The sequence below is a fragment of the Oncorhynchus gorbuscha genome, linkage group LG21, assembly GCF_021184085.1.
Source record: "Oncorhynchus gorbuscha isolate QuinsamMale2020 ecotype Even-year linkage group LG21, OgorEven_v1.0, whole genome shotgun sequence".
NCBI classification, from domain to species: domain Eukaryota; kingdom Metazoa; phylum Chordata; class Actinopteri; order Salmoniformes; family Salmonidae; genus Oncorhynchus; species Oncorhynchus gorbuscha.
The window spans coordinates 12661776-12679715 of NC_060193.1; the positions used below are offsets into that span (position 1 = coordinate 12661776).

General features: G+C 38.0%; 1 protein-coding gene across 1 annotated transcript; it reads left to right on the forward strand.

The window, feature by feature from the left end:
- Nucleotides 1–1222: 1222 nt before the first annotated feature.
- Nucleotides 1223–17082, forward strand: LOC124007839 (mucin-17-like). Its single transcript, XM_046318618.1, has 11 exons — nucleotides 1223–2195; nucleotides 2378–2493; nucleotides 2595–2656; nucleotides 2804–2934; nucleotides 4187–4258; nucleotides 4696–4861; nucleotides 12263–12418; nucleotides 13620–13738; nucleotides 14169–14287; nucleotides 14507–14644; nucleotides 14840–17082. Exons 1-11 carry the CDS (start codon nucleotides 1346–1348, stop codon nucleotides 14882–14884), a joined length of 1974 nt encoding a protein of 657 aa, XP_046174574.1. The 5' UTR covers nucleotides 1223–1345; the 3' UTR covers nucleotides 14885–17082.
- The last annotated feature ends 858 nt before the right edge of the window (nucleotides 17083–17940 follow it).

Sequence of the window (17940 nt, forward strand, 5' to 3'; positions counted from 1 at the left end):
TCCCACAATCACTTCTGGTCACACATCAGTGCCCTCCGACGTTACAAGTGAGTCTCTAACTAGCACTGCTGGTACCTCAACATCAAGTGAGGCATCAACAACTTTTGAAGCAAACACATCTGCTGAAGAATCGACAGCTACCTCAGCTGGTTTAACAAGTGCAGCTGTGGAACCTACGTTTTCAACATCGGGAGTGACCATGACACCAGAATCAACCAAAGACACAATGGAAACAACTACAGCTATGTCCTCAAGTGTAACAGAAACTTCAACCAGTACCTGGCCGGAAACAAGTCCCTCACAACCTTCTACGATTACCATTGAGCCTTCCACTACAAATGAACTAACTTCAGCAGTCACGGACGGGCAAATATCTTCCACTACTATTGGACGCTCATCTACCCAGGGATCTGAAAGTACAACTGCAGAGCCAACTGACTCCACAACTGCAGCTGGAACGACCCTTGAAGATCACATAACATCGTTAGAAATGTCAACAATTCCAGCTGAAACAACTACCATTGTTACACAAGAACCATCAGCTAGCCCAGAGACTGTGACAAGCCCATCTCCCACAATCACTTCTGGTCACACATCAGTGCCCTCTGATGTTACAAGTGAGTCTCCAACTAGCACTGCTGGTACCTCAACATCAAGTGAGGCATCAACAACCACTTCTGAAGCGAACACATCTGCTGAAGAATCGACAGCTACCTCAGCTGGTTTAACAAGTGCAGCTGTGGAACCTACGTTTTCAACATCGGGAGTGACCATGACACCAGAATCAACCAAAGACACAATGGAAACAACTACAGCTATGTCCTCAAGTGTAACAGAAACTTCAACCAGTACCTGGCCGGAAACAAGTCCCTCACAACCTTCTACGATTACCAGTAAGCCTTCCACTACAAATGAACTAACTTCAGCAGTCACGGACGGGCAAATATCTTCCACTACTATTGGACTCTCATCTACCCAGGGATCTGAAAGTACAACTGCAGAGCCAACTGACTCCACAACTGCAGTGGGAACGACCCTTGAAGATCACACAACAGCATTAGAAATGTCAACAATTCCAGCTGAAACAACTACCATTGTTACACAGGATCCATCAGCTAGCCCAGAGACTGTGACAAGCCCATCTCCCACAATCACTTCTGGTCACACATCAGTGCCCTCTGAAGTTACAAGTGAGTCTCTAACGAGCACTGCTGGTACCTCAACATCAAGTGAGGCATCAACAACAACTTCTGAAGCAAACACATCTGCTGAAGAATCGACAGCGACCTCCGCTGGTTTAACAAGTGAAACTGTGGAAGCTACGTTTTCAACATCGGGAGTGACCATGACACCAGAATCAACCGGAGACACAATGGAAACAACGACAGCTATGTCCTCAAGTGTAACAGAAATTTCAACCAGTACCTCGACGGAAACAAGTCCCTCACAACCTTCTACGATTACCATTGAGCCTTCCACTACAAATGAACTAACTTCAGCAGTCACGGACGGGCAAATATCTTCCACTACTATTGGACTCTCATCTACCCAGGGAACTGAAAGTACAACTGCAGAGCCAACTGACTCCACAACTGCAGCGGGAACGACCCTTGAAGATCACACAACAACGTTAGAAATGTCAACAATTCCAGCTGAAATAACGACCATTAATACACAAGGACCATCAACTAGCCCAACGATAGAAGCAATAACCACAACACAGTCTCCCACATCTACCACACCCTTTCTAACTACTCAAACTACATTACCTTTCACAACCACACCCAACATACCATCAACTACCCCAACTACCACACCTTCTACAACCACCCTAATTACATCAACTACCACACCTACCACACCTCCAACTGCATTAACTACATCAACTACACCTACCACACCTTCTCCAGTTACCCCAACTACATCAACTACACATTCTACTACACCTATCCCACCTGCCCCTTCTACTACACCTTCTTCTACACCTAACCTAACTACAACACCTACCCCAAATAGCCCTTATACTACACCTATCCCAACTACCCCTTCTAATACACCTACCCATTCTAATACACCTACTTCAACTACCCCAACTAACCCTTCTACTGCATCCAGTCCAACTTCTACAACTGCATCTGCTTCATTGACGTCAACTTCACTCTCAACAACTGGACCTCCGATAATTGTGACTGTGGGTGAGTGATCACATGACCTGACCAGGAAATACTCTGTGATACTACTAGGGCTTGGAGGTTTTTTGTCAGTAAAAAACGGCCAGTCCTATGGAATATACTGTCCTGGTTTATCTAACTACTACTGGTCCATAAATGGTCTAATTGTTGTTCCTTATCATCCTATTCATGTCAATGAACTACAGACACTATTGAAGTATCAACAGATGTCACTGTTAGACTCAACAAAACATTTAAAGAAGAATACAGTCACCCGTCAACACAGGAATACCAAGATTTCACAAAAAATTTCACCAACGATGTAAGTGCCTAATTTACATACTCTTTTTTAATGATACATGTATAATCTTAATGAGCTCATTAATAGTAACTAACTGAGCTATAACGACTTATGTTTTCCAGATGACCTTACTGTACAACCGCACTATTAACAATTTTATCGGCATAGTAATAATAGGACTCAGGTATGTGAACATTTGAGGAAACATTGCAACAAAGAGGCAGTACGCATGTACATTAAACACTTACTTTAAAAGGTTAGTTGAACCTCTTTTTAGAACGTCTATTTAAAATGTGGAACCTTTTTTTGGAATCTCTTCGCTCTCTATCAGGAATGGCAGTGTCGTGGTGGAGCATGTGGTTCTACTGCGCATAGAGAATGGGAAGAACCTAAGTAATGAGATTGCTGAGTCAGAAAAACAAATCAAGGACATTCTCAATGCGGCCAAAAACTGCACCACAGGTCAGTAACCGACTACAAATCAAATCAAATCAAAATCCAATCAAATTTATTTATATAGCCCTTTTTACATCAGCTGATATCTCAAAGTGCTGTACAGAAACCCAGCCTAAAACTCAAAACAGCAAGCATGCAGGTGAAGAAGCAGCGCAAGGCCAAAACCTAGGAAGAAACCTAGAGAGGAACCAGGCTATGAGGGGTGGCCAGTCCTCTTCTGGCTGTGCCGGGTGGAGATTATAACAGAACATGGCCAAAATGTTCAAATGTTCATAAATTATCAGCATGGTCAAATAATAATAATCACAGTAGTTGTTGAGAGTGCAACAATTCAGCATCTCAGGAGTAAGTTTCAGCTGGCTTTTCATAGCCGATCATTGAGAGTATCTCTACCGCTCCTGCTGTCTCTAGAGAGTTGAAAACAGCAGGTCTGGGACAGGTAGCATGTCCGGTGAACAGGTCAGGGTTCCATAGCCGCAGGCAGAACAGTTGAAACTGGAGCAGCAGCAGGGCCGGGTGGACTGGGGACAGGAAGGAGTCATCATGCCAGGTAGCCTTGAGGCATGGGCCGAGGGCTCAGGTCCTCCTCCGCCGAGAGAGAAAGAAAGAAAACATTTGAGAGAGCATACTTAAATTCACACAGGACACCGGATAAGACAGGAGAAGTACTCCAGATATAACAGACTGGCCCTAGCCCCCCGACACATAAACTACTGCAGCATAAATACTGGAGGCTGAGACAGGAGGGGTCAGGAGACACTGTGGCCCCATCCTATGATACCCCCGGACAGGGCCAAACAGGCAGGATATAACCCCACCCACTTTGCCAAAGCACAGCCCCCACACCACTGGAGGGATATCTTCAACCACCAACTTACCATCCTGAGACAAGGCCGAGTATAGCTAGTCAGACTACAGACACTTACGATATTAGAAACCGGTTAAGTAGGCCAGAGTGAAACACTCTGAATTTATGAATGGACAATCTGTCAATGTTCTGAATTTCCGAACACCTCGAGAGCGTACTCTGGCACTCCAGATTTGAATTAACGATCACACCCAACGTTGTTAAATTCACATATTAGACCTGGGTTAGCTGACCAATGTGTATGACATTAAAGAAAAGTAAGAAAAATTACCACTCGTAAACTTTACATTGACGAAAAAATTCTACTGCGTTATTAAAAGATGGTATTATTGACAAATCACGTGTCAAATCATTTGTTTTGTATAACAAACCTTTCTGTTGCATTCACAGGCCAAGTAGGCTGTATTGGGGTGGACATAATTGGAGATGTCATAGTAAAAAATTCCACATTTGATAAAGAATGTAAGTACACTAAAGCCTATATTTGTGAGTCCACACCAGGGTATCTATGGATATCCTTTCAACACATTTTAGTGAATGAGGTTATACTGTAAAGCTGTTCCTACCAGGTTTGGGGTCAGTTACTGTAATTCAGAACACCAAGAGTGTGCAAAACTGTCACCAAGGCAAAAGGTGGCTACTTTCAAGAATTTAAAAAATAACATATTTTGAATTGTTTAACACTTTTTGGTTACTACATTATTCCATATGTGTTATTTCATAGTTTTGATGTCGTCACTATTATTTATCAATGTAGAAAATAGTACAAATACTACTCTTGAATGAGTAGGTTTGTCCAAACCTTTGAAAAATAACAATTAATCTCCTGCATTGACTTTTAACATACTTTTGGACTTTGAACTTAATATTATTTTTAACTTACCATCGTCTTTGTGTAGCGGTATGCGACACGGCCAAACTAGATAAGGACTTGAGGATATACTACCATGCAGCACAAATAGATGGGCGACTGGTCTGTGTCTCTCCCTGTGCCCCCGGACACAACAGGGGAAAGAACTGCAACACCGGCACCTGTAGTATGTCAAGGGACGGTCCGGTCTGCAGGTAAGAGTATTACCTCTTATGACTTCTTATAACATACAACATATAGCATAATATACAACATATAGACAACATACAACATATAGACAACATACAACATATAGACAACATACAACATACAACATATAGACAACATACAACATACAGACAACATACAACATATAGACAACATATAACATATAGCCAACATACAACATATAGCCAACATACAACATATAGACAACAAACAACATATAGACAACATGCAACATATAGACAACATACAACATATAGACAACACACAACATATAGCCAACATACAACATATAGACAACATACAACATATAGACAACAAACAACATATAGCCAACAAACAACATATAGCCAACATACAACATATAGCCAACATACAACATATAGACTACATACAACATACAACATATAGACAACATTCAACATATAGACAACAAACAACATATAGACAACAAACAACATATAGACAACATACAACATATAGACAACATACAACATATAGACAACATACAACATATAGCCAACATACAACATATAGCCAACATACAACATATAGCCAACATACAACATATAGCCAACATGCAACATATAGCCAACATGCAACATATAGCCAACATGCAACATATAGCCAACATGCAACATATAGCCAACATGCAACATATAGACAACATGCAACATATAGACAACATGCAACATATAGACAACATACAACATATAGACAACATACAACATATAGACAACATACAACATATAGACAACATACAACATACAACATATAGACAACATACAACATACAGACAACATACAACATATAGACAACATATAACATATAGCCAACATACAACATATAGCCAACATACAACATATAGACAACAAACAACATATAGACAACATGCAACATATAGACAACATACAACATATAGACAACACACAACATATAGCCAACATACAACATATAGACAACATACAACATATAGACAACAAACAACATATAGCCAACAAACAACATATAGCCAACATACAACATATAGCCAACATACAACATATAGACTACATACAACATACAACATATAGACAACATTCAACATATAGACAACAAACAACATATAGACAACAAACAACATATAGACAACAAACAACATATAGACAACATACAACATATAGACAACATACAACATATAGACAACATACAACATATAGCCAACATACAACATATAGCCAACATACAACATATAGCCAACATGCAACATATAGCCAACATGCAACATATAGCCAACATGCAACATATAGCCAACATGCAACATATAGCCAACATGCAACATATAGACAACATGCAACATATAGACAACATGCAACATATAGACAACATACAACATATAGACAACATACAACATATAGACAACATACAACATATAGACAACATACAACATATAGACAACATACAACATATAGACAACATACAACATATAGACAACATGCAACATATAGACAACATACAACATATAGCCAACATGCAACATATAGACAACATGCAACATATAGACAACATACAACATATAGACAACATATAACATATAGCCAACATATAACATATAGCCAACATACAACATATAGCCAACATGCAACATATAGACAACATGCAACATATAGACAACATACAACATATAGACAACATACAACATATAGACAACAACCAACATATAGACAACATGCAACATATAGACAACATGCAACATATAGACAACATGCAACATATAGACAACATGCAACATATAGACAACATGCAACATATAACCAACATACAACATATAGCCAACATACAACATATAGACAACATATAAAATATAGCCAACATACAACATATAGCCAACATACAACATACAACATATAGACAACATACAACATATAGACAACATACAACATATAGACAACATGCAACATATAGACAACATGCAACATATAACCAACATACAACATATAGCCAACATACAACATATAACCAACACGCTAAATATAGCCAACATACTAAATATAGCCAACATACTAAATATAGCCAACATACAACATATAACCAACACGCTAAATATAGCCAACATACTAAATATAGCCAACATACTAAATATAGCCAACATACTACATTTACATTTACATTTAAGTCATTTAGCAGACGCTCTTATCCAGACAGCCAACATACAACACATACAACATATAGCCAACATACAACATATAGCACACATACAACATATAGCCAACACACTAAATATAGCCAACATACTAAATATAGCCAACATACTACATATAGCACACATACAACATATAGCCAACACACTAAATATAGCCAACATACTAAATATAGCCAACATACTAATTATAGCCAACATACTACATATACAACATATAGCCAACATACTAAATATAGCCAACATACAACATATAGCCAACATACAACATATAGACAACATGCAACATAAAGACAACATGCAACATATAACCAACATACAACATATAGCCAACATACAACATATAACCAACATGCTAAATATAGCCAACATACTAAATATAGCCAACATACTAAATATAGCCAACATACAACATATAACCAACACGCTAAATATAGCCAACATACTAAATATAGCCAACATACTAAATATAGCCAACATACTAAATTTACATTTACATTTAAGTCATTTAGCAGACACTCTTATCCAGACAGCCAACATACAACACATACAACATATAGCCAACATACAACATATAGCACACATACAACATATAGCCAACACACTAAATATAGCCAACATACTAAATATAGCCAACATACTACATATAGCACACATACAACATATAGCCAACACACTAAATATAGCCAACATACTAAATATAGCCAACATACTACATATACAACATATAGCCAACATACTAAATATAGCCAACATACTACATATACAACATATAGCCAACATACTAAATATAGCCAACATACTACATATACAACATATAGCCAACATACTCCATATACAACATATAGCCAACATACTAAATATAGCCAACATACTACATATACAACATATAGCCAACATACTAAATATAGCCAACATACTACATATACAACATATAGCCAACATACTACATATACAACATATAGCCAACATACTACATATACAACATATAGCCAACATACTAAATATAGCCAACATACTACATATACAACATATAGCCAACATACTACATATACAACATATAGCCAACATACTAAATATAGCCAACATACTACATATACAACATATAGCCAACATACTACATATACAACATATAGCCAACATACTACATATACAACATATAGCCAACATACTACATATACAACATATAGCCAACATACTACATATACAACATATAGCCAACATACTAATTATAGCCAACATACTACATATACAACATATAGCCAACATACTAAATATAGCCAACATACTACATATAGCACACATACAACATATAGCCAACACACTAAATATAGCCAACATACTAAATATAGCCAACATACTACATATACAACATATAGCCAACATACTACATATACAACATATAGCCAACATACTAAATATAGCCAACATACTACATATACAACATATAGCCAACATACTACATATACAACATATAGCCAACATACTAAATATAGCCAACATACTAAATATAGCCAACATACTAAATATAGCCAACATACTACATATACAACATATAGCCAACATACTACATATACAACATATAGCCAACATACTACATATACAACATATAGCCAACATACTACATATACAACATATAGCCAACATACTACATATACAACATATAGCCAACATACTAAATATAGCCAACATACTAAATATAGCCAACATACTACATATACAACATATAGCCAACATACTACATATACAACATATAGCCAACATACTACATATAGCACACATACAACATATAGCCAACACACTAAATATAGCCAACATACTAAATATAGCCAACATACTAAATATAGCCAACATACTACATATACAACATATAGCCAACATACTACATATACAACATATAGCCAACATACTAAATATAGCCAACATACTACATATACAACATATAGCCAACATACTACATATACAACCTATAGCCAACATACTACATATACAACATATAGCCAACATACTACATATACAACATATAGCCAACATACTACATATACAACCTATAGCCAACATACTACATATACAACATATAGCCAACATACTACATATACAACATATAGCCAACATACTACATATACAACATATAGCCAACATACAACATATAGCCAACATACTAAATATAGCCAACATACTAAATATAGCCAACATACTAAATATAGCCAACATACTACATATACAACATATAGCCAACATACTACATATACAACATATAGCCAACATACTAAATATAGCCAACATACTACATATACAACATATAGCCAACATACTACATATACAACCTATAGCCAACATACTACATATACAACATATAGCCAACATACTACATATACAACATATAGCCAACATACTACATATACAACCTATAGCCAACATACTACATATACAACATATAGCCAACATACTACATATACAACCTATAGCCAACATACTACATATACAACATATAGCCAACATACTACATATACAACATATAGCCAACATACTACATATACAACATATAGCCAACATACAACATATAGCCAACATACTAAATATAGCCAACATACTAAATATAGCCAACATACTAAATATAGCCAACATACTACATATAGCCAACATACAACATATAGCCAACATACTAAATATAGCCAACATACTAAATATAGCCAACATACTACATATACAACATATAGCCAACATACTACATATACAACATATAGCCAACATACTAAATATAGCCAACATACTACATATACAACATATAGCCAACATACTACATATACAACCTATAGCCAACATACTACATATACAACATATAGCCAACATACTACATATACAACATATAGCCAACATACTACATATACAACCTATAGCCAACATACTACATATACAACATATAGCCAACATACTACATATACAACCTATAGCCAACATACTACATATACAACATATAGCCAACATACTACATATACAACATATAGCCAACATACTACATATACAACATATAGCCAACATACAACATATAGCCAACATACTAAATATAGCCAACATACTAAATATAGCCAACATACTAAATATAGCCAACATACTACATATAGCCAACATACAACATATAGCCAACATACTAAATATAGCCAACATACTAAATATAGCCAACATACTAAATATAGCCAACATACTACATATAGCCAACATACTACATATACAACATATAGCCAACATACTAAATATAGCCAACATACTACATATACAACATATAGCCAACATACTACATATACAACATATAGCCAACATACTACATATACAACATATAGCCAACATACTAAATATACAACATATAGCCAACATACTACATATACAACATATAGCCAACATACTAAATATACAACATATAGCCAACATACTACATATACAACATATAGCCAACATACTACATATACAACATATAGCCAACATACTACATATACAACATATAGCCAACATACTACATATACAACATATAGCCAACATACTACATATACAACATATAGCCAACATACTAAATATAGCCAACATACTACATATACAACATATAGCCAACATACTACATATACAACATATAGCCAACATACTACATATAGCCAACATACTACATATACAACATATAGCCAACATACTACATATACAACATATAGCCAACATACTACATATACAACATATAGCCAACATACTACATATACAACATATAGCCAACATACTAAATATAGCCAACATACTACATATACAACATATAGCCAACATACTACATATACAACATATAGCCAACATACTACATATACAACATATAGCCAACATACTACATATACAACATATAGCCAACATACTACATATAGCCAACATATAGCCAACATACTAAATATAGCCAACATACTACATATACAACATATAGCCAACATACTACATATACAACATATAGCCAACATACTACATATACAACATATAGCCAACATACTACATATACAACATATAGCCAACATACTACATATACAACATATAGCCAACATACTACATATACAACATATAGCCAACATACTACATATAGCCAACATACTACATATACAACATATAGCCAACATACTACATATACAACATATAGCCAACATACTACATATACAACATATAGCCAACATACTACATATACAACATATAGCCAACATACTACATATACAACATATAGCCAACATACTACATATACAACATATAGCCAACATACTACATATACAACATATAGCCAACATACTACATATACAACATATAGCCAACATACTACATATACAACATATAGCCAACATACTAAATATAGCCAACATACTACATATACAACATATAGCCAACATACTAAATATAGCCAACATACTAATTATAGCCAACATACTACATATACAACATATAGCCAACATACTAAATATAGCCAACATACTAATTATAGCCAACATACTACATATACAACATATAGCCAACATACTACATATACAACATATAGCCAACATACTAAATATAGCCAACATACTAATTATAGCCAACATACTAAATATAGCCAACATACTAATTATAGCCAACATACTACATATACAACATATAGCCAACATACTAAATATAGCCAACATACTACATATACAACATATAGCCAACATACTAAATATAGCCAACATACTACATATACAACATATCGCCAACATAAAACATATCGCCAACATACTACATATACAACATATAGCCAACATACTAAATATAGCCAACATACTACATATACAACATATCGCCAACATACAACATATCGCCAACATACTACATATACAACATATCGCCAACATACAACATATCGCCAACATACTACATATACAACATATCGCCAACATACTAAATATAGCCAACATACTACATATACAACATATCGCCAACATACAACATATCGCCAACATACTACATATACAACATATCGCCAACATACTAATTATAGCCAACATACTACATATACAACATATAGCCAACATACTAAATATAGCCAACATACTACATATACAACATATCGCCAACATACACAACATATCGCCAACATACTAGCCAACATATCGCCAACATAAAACCAGCACAATGACTCCACTTTACTCTCCATCCTTCTGTGTCCCATCCACCACCCACACAGATGTAACCAGGACTACTGGTACCTAGACTCCGATTGCTTCGGTCCTATCCTGAAGAGGGACCTCTTTGCCGCGCTACTGACCCTGGCAGGACTGGCGATAGCAGCCGTGGGGGTCATGGTGGTCTATGTGCCCTGGCATAGACGACAATTACATAGGTGAGACTGACTACACATCAACACAGTAGCTAAAAATATCAGGGACAACATAAAGAGTGACATAAATGTTTACGTGCAGTAAGTGAAGCCTTCACCATCTAGTCATGAGAGAAGCCTTCACCATCTATTCATGAGAGATCCCTTCACCACCTAGTCACGAGACAAGCCTTCACCATCTAGTCACGAGACAAGCCTTCACCATCTAGTCACGAGACAAGCCTTCACCATCTAGTCACGAGACAAGCCTTCACCATCTAGTCACGAGACAAGCCTTCACCATCTAGTCACGAGACAAGCCTTCACCATCTAGTCACGAGAAGCCTTCACCATCTGGTCATGAGACAAGCCTTCACCATCTAGTCACGAGACAAATCTTCACCATCTAGTTATGAGACAAGCCTTCACCATCTAGTCATGAGAGAACCCTTCACCATCTCGTCACGAGAGAAGCCTTCACTATCTAGTCATGAGAGAAACCTTCACCATCTAGTCACGAGAGAAGCCTTCACCATCTAGTCATGAGAGAAGCCTTCACCACCTAGTCACGAGAGAAGCCTTCACCATCTATTCATGAGACAAGCCTTCACCACCTAGTCACGAGAGAAACCTTCACCATCTAGTCACGAGACAAGCCTTCACCACCTAGTCACGAGACAAGCCTTCACCATCTAGTCACGAGACAACCCTTCACCATCTAGTCACGAGACAACCCTTCACCATCTAGTCACGAGACAAGCCTTCACCATCTAGTCACGAGAAGCCTTCACCATCTGGTCACGAGACAAGCCTTCACCATCTAGTCATGAGAGAACCCTTCACCATCTCGTCACGAGAGAAGTCTTCACCATCTAGTCATGAGAGAAGCCTTCACCACCTAGTCACGAGAGAAGCCTTCACCACCTAGTCACGAGAGAAGCCTTCACCACCTAGTCATGAGACATGCCTTCACCATCTAGAGAAGCTAATGTGTAGATTTGTAAATCTAAAACAACAGGAGTAAGATGTTGGCACAGACAACAAGCCTGTAGGTGAAACACAAAATATGTATTACAAAGCTATGCATTTGTTTAGAATTTTGATATAATGATATATTAGCAATCAATGACACCAAGCAATAATTCTACTCAAAACAATGATCATACTACGATAATCAGCAATGTACGGTCATAAAGTGAGTTTCTTCTCTCCCCCTTTCCTTCAGGGTGAAAGATATCCATACTGGACAAGTTAACCAGTGGCTGGAGGAAGACTTTGAATGGCCCAACAGGCCAAATATAGGTGGCCACTTGGTTGGTTCAAGTAGTACCACAGTCCTAACAGGTACACTGTCTAAAGACTATTCTGCCTCACCTGTCATAGGTTATTGCTCAAATTGTGTTTTAAGGGGTACATTTATAATATGCCATTCTTATACATTCTTTTACTTTTATCTGACCTAGTTTTGATTCTGTGCTCTTTTATGATCCTATTCTGGATGTTCTATTTCTTAGTATTTGAAATTGAACACTGTATTGCTGAAGAAGAACTTGTCAGTGAGCATTTCTCTGTATTGTTTCCACCTGCTGTTTCCTGTGGACGTAACACATAAACTTTGATTTCATTTTACTTTAAAAAGTATGGCTTAATGCTACCCCCTTCCAGAAAATGTATTTTAAAATATTATTATCTGTAGAGTACCTTGGCATGTTTTAAAACATGAGTATCTTCAGTGGACCGTTTGTAAATATAATTTTTGTCCCCTTTTATACAGAGAATGAGCCTAACCCACCTTATGGGGGCCGAGTGGGCTTGCAGTACGACGCAGAGGGAGATTCCCTGTCATCCTCCAGTACAAGGCTGTCGTCTCCCTACCATGGAACACAGGCACAGGTGGGGATCTATTTTGGGTATCCTAGATGCCATCTCCTGCTGCGGTGCCTTTGAGCAAGGCACTTGACTTAACCCATGGCTCACCCTTGTTTCCGACCCCTCCGTGTGTGTGGGAGACGAGTGCATGTTACTTAAACGGTTTAAAGGCAACATTGAAAAAAAATTCCATGTTCTGAAAATGACAATGGACAATCAAGTCTTCTATTTCTTCTTCAAAAGGTGTCCAGGAGGCCTGAGATCATTTGCCATGACTACAGTTCCTGGGGTGCTGATAGGGACGCCATTCAAGTCATACAGACTACTGCCACCTCGTCAGGGCAGCATTTTACATTGAGTGACCCTGGCAGCCAATCAGAGGTGGGAACGTAATGTTCATCATAATGCTGTCAAATATGTATGTAATAGGTATGGATGGCCCTCGTGAACTGTTTCAGCCTTCTGGGTGTGCTCTTTCCAAGTAAATTACTACATGATTGAGGACACAGAGGAGCTAGTGATCACTTTAGAAACCTATTCCATACTCAAATACCTGTTTTAAATATTCCCTGACAGCTTAGGATCAGCATACCGGAGATACGGACTTACTCTGAGATCTAGTGGGACATCCTCAACTCTTAAAAAACAGAACTGGACAAAGAACAGGATAATACATTTAACGAAGTGTTTCTCATCGACCAACGGAATAAAGCAGAAGGAAAAAGGATCACTTAACGGACAGTCTCCTCTTTGGGAGCGAAGCCTGAATAACGGTTGTGGGATGAGGCTTTATTAACACTACACAGGATTGTCCAACGAAGTATGGAGTCAATGATACAGGAGGATGTGAAACCCAACCTCAGCTTCAATAATGGAATAATCTGCTCTCAAATCAATCAACCTATCAGGATATCAGGAAACAACATGTTTTAAATGCTCTACTTCAGTGACGCATGTTTACAATAAATCTACACAATGATATATGTTGCTTGTACCAGTTTACCAATTAGCATGGCTTCTTTTGCACTTTAATACCACAATAAATTAATGTAAATAATGTTGTAATATCACATGTACATAACAATCTGTCTTTATATAGAACAGACATTGCACTGTGGTAGTTGTTATAAAATCAAAACATATTTAAAATGTTTTCCAAAAACTAAGTTATTTCCCGACTCATTTTTGTGAACTGCATAATGTCAAACCAATAATACAATATTGTATCACACATAAATAGAACAATAAACGCATCTGATGAAATTGGCAGTCAAATGAACAGTGAATGAAGGCCAAAGTGAGCCATGTCTAATCGGTGCCGCATTCTCTTGATCTTGTTGTTTGGCTGTATGTCCAACGTTCTTTGGCTGTGCGCTCATCTCATCTTTTCCTGTGCTCAAGCTCTAATTTACGTTACTCCTACTTTGCCTTTAGTTCTAACTCCCTTGGTTGAACATCTACGGGACTCACCCCACTACCCGTAGCACCCTTATCATCAGTCCTCCACCAATCAGCACTTTGACCACTGCTTTTGGATTGCCTGGTGCCACTCTGATGTCATAATTCTTAGTGATGATGAGCAGATTCACCTTCGTACATGTATCCATCTCCCATGTAGGGTTTTCCACAAATGCTTCCAATGAGCCTGTGTGATTTTGCAACTTATAAAATGATTCCACTAGTCTTATAACCCATTAGGGTGGATGTCAGTGACAGCAACTCTACCACAAAAGTGTATTTTCAACACTCAAATATCTGAGCACAGCAGAGCCTCACAGTCTGAGATTAGAGCAACTATCACAGGAAACAAAATCCCGGACGAGCCCCCTTTCTGTTACGTTCCCCAGCAAGAAACCAAAACATTTCACTCAAACAGAAGGAGGAACTAACAAAGATTCACTAACAACCAAAACAAAAGGGAAGCGGGGATGATCATCTAAAAGATTGTTTTTAGGAATATCTAATAGTGAGCTCCAACTGACGGTGTTAATCCTTCACATCTCTCAAGACAACTGGAACACTGGGCCAGCACAGGTGAAACACCTTCCCACTAAAGAGATGAACAAGCCTGCACAGGTGAAACACCTTCCGACTAAAGAGATGAACAAGCCTGCACAGGTGAAACACCTTCCCACTAAAGAGATGGACAAGCCAGCACAGGTGAAACACCTTCCGACTAAAGAGATGAACAAGCCTGCACAGGTGAAACACCTTCCGACTAAAGAGATGAACAAGCCTGCACAGGTGAAACACCTTCCGACTAAAGAGATGAACAAGCCTGCACAGGTGAAACACCTTCCGACTAAAGAGATGAACAAGCCTGCACAGGTGAAACACCTTCCGACTAAAGAGATGAACAAGCCTGCACAGGTGAAACACCTTCCGACTAAAGAGATGAACAAGCCTGCACAGGTGAAACACCTTCCCACTAAAGAGATGAACAAGCCTGCACAGGTGAAACACCTTCCGACTAAAGAGATGAACAAGCCAGCACAGGTGAAACACCTTCCCACTAAAGAGATGAACAAGCCAGCACAGGTGAAACACCTTCCCACTAAAGAGATGAACAAGCCAGCACAGGTGAAACACCTTCCCACTAAAGAGATGAACAAGCCAGCACAGGTGAAACACCTTCCCACTAAAGAGATGAACAAGCCAGCAAGGTGAAACACCTTCTGACTAAAGAGATGAACAAGCCTGCACAGGTGAAACACCTTCTGACTAAAGAGATGAACAAGCCAGCACAGGTGAAACACCTTCCGACTAAAGAGATGAACAAGCCAGCACAGGTGAAACACCTTCGACTAAAGAGATGAACAAGCCAGCACAGGTGAAACACCTTCCGACTAAAGAGATGAACAAGCCAGCACAGGTGAAACACCTTCCGACTAAAGAGATGAACAAGCCAGCACAGGTGAAACACCTTCCGACTAAAGAGATGAACAAGCCAGCACAGGTGAAACACCTTCCGACTAAAGAGATGAACAAGCCAGCAAGGTGAAACACCTTCCGACTAAAGAGATGAACAAGCCAGCACAGGTGAAACACTGTTAGAGGAAATTATGGTTGAAATGACTAATTAGGGATACATTCCAATCAGAACTGACTAGTCCAAATGCTATAATGTACTGTACATGTGAATTTTCTCTCTTGCTCCCATTCCCAATTGTATATAATGTAGTCAGGAGTTTAGTAACAATGAAGGTCTGTTCCTTAGTTCATACATTTGTACAATCTCCAGGTGGTAGGAACGGCCCATCTCCAGGCTGTCTAGAATGATGATTTATACTGACTGGCCTCGACTTCGTGCTGATAATGCGAAGGCTCGAGAGCTAGAGGGCCCCTCTACTTGTGAAATAGATAGAACGTTTAGAAAACGCTGACGTCATTTTCAGTTTATAACCTGTGGAAATATGTGTATGTGGTTAGTACTCTCTGGAATTAAACACTCTTACCTGGCTTTTAAGACTGGTCTCGATCTACTTCATGCACAGGCATAATTAATGAACTTACACCTTATTAATGACTTAGAGAGAATGTGAAATTGATTTTGGCTATAAAACATATAGGAATTTAGAAATTCCACTATCAAACACCTTCCGAATAAAGAGATGGACAAGCCAGCACAGGTGAAACACCTTCCGACTAAAGAGATGGACAAGCCAGCACAGGTGAAA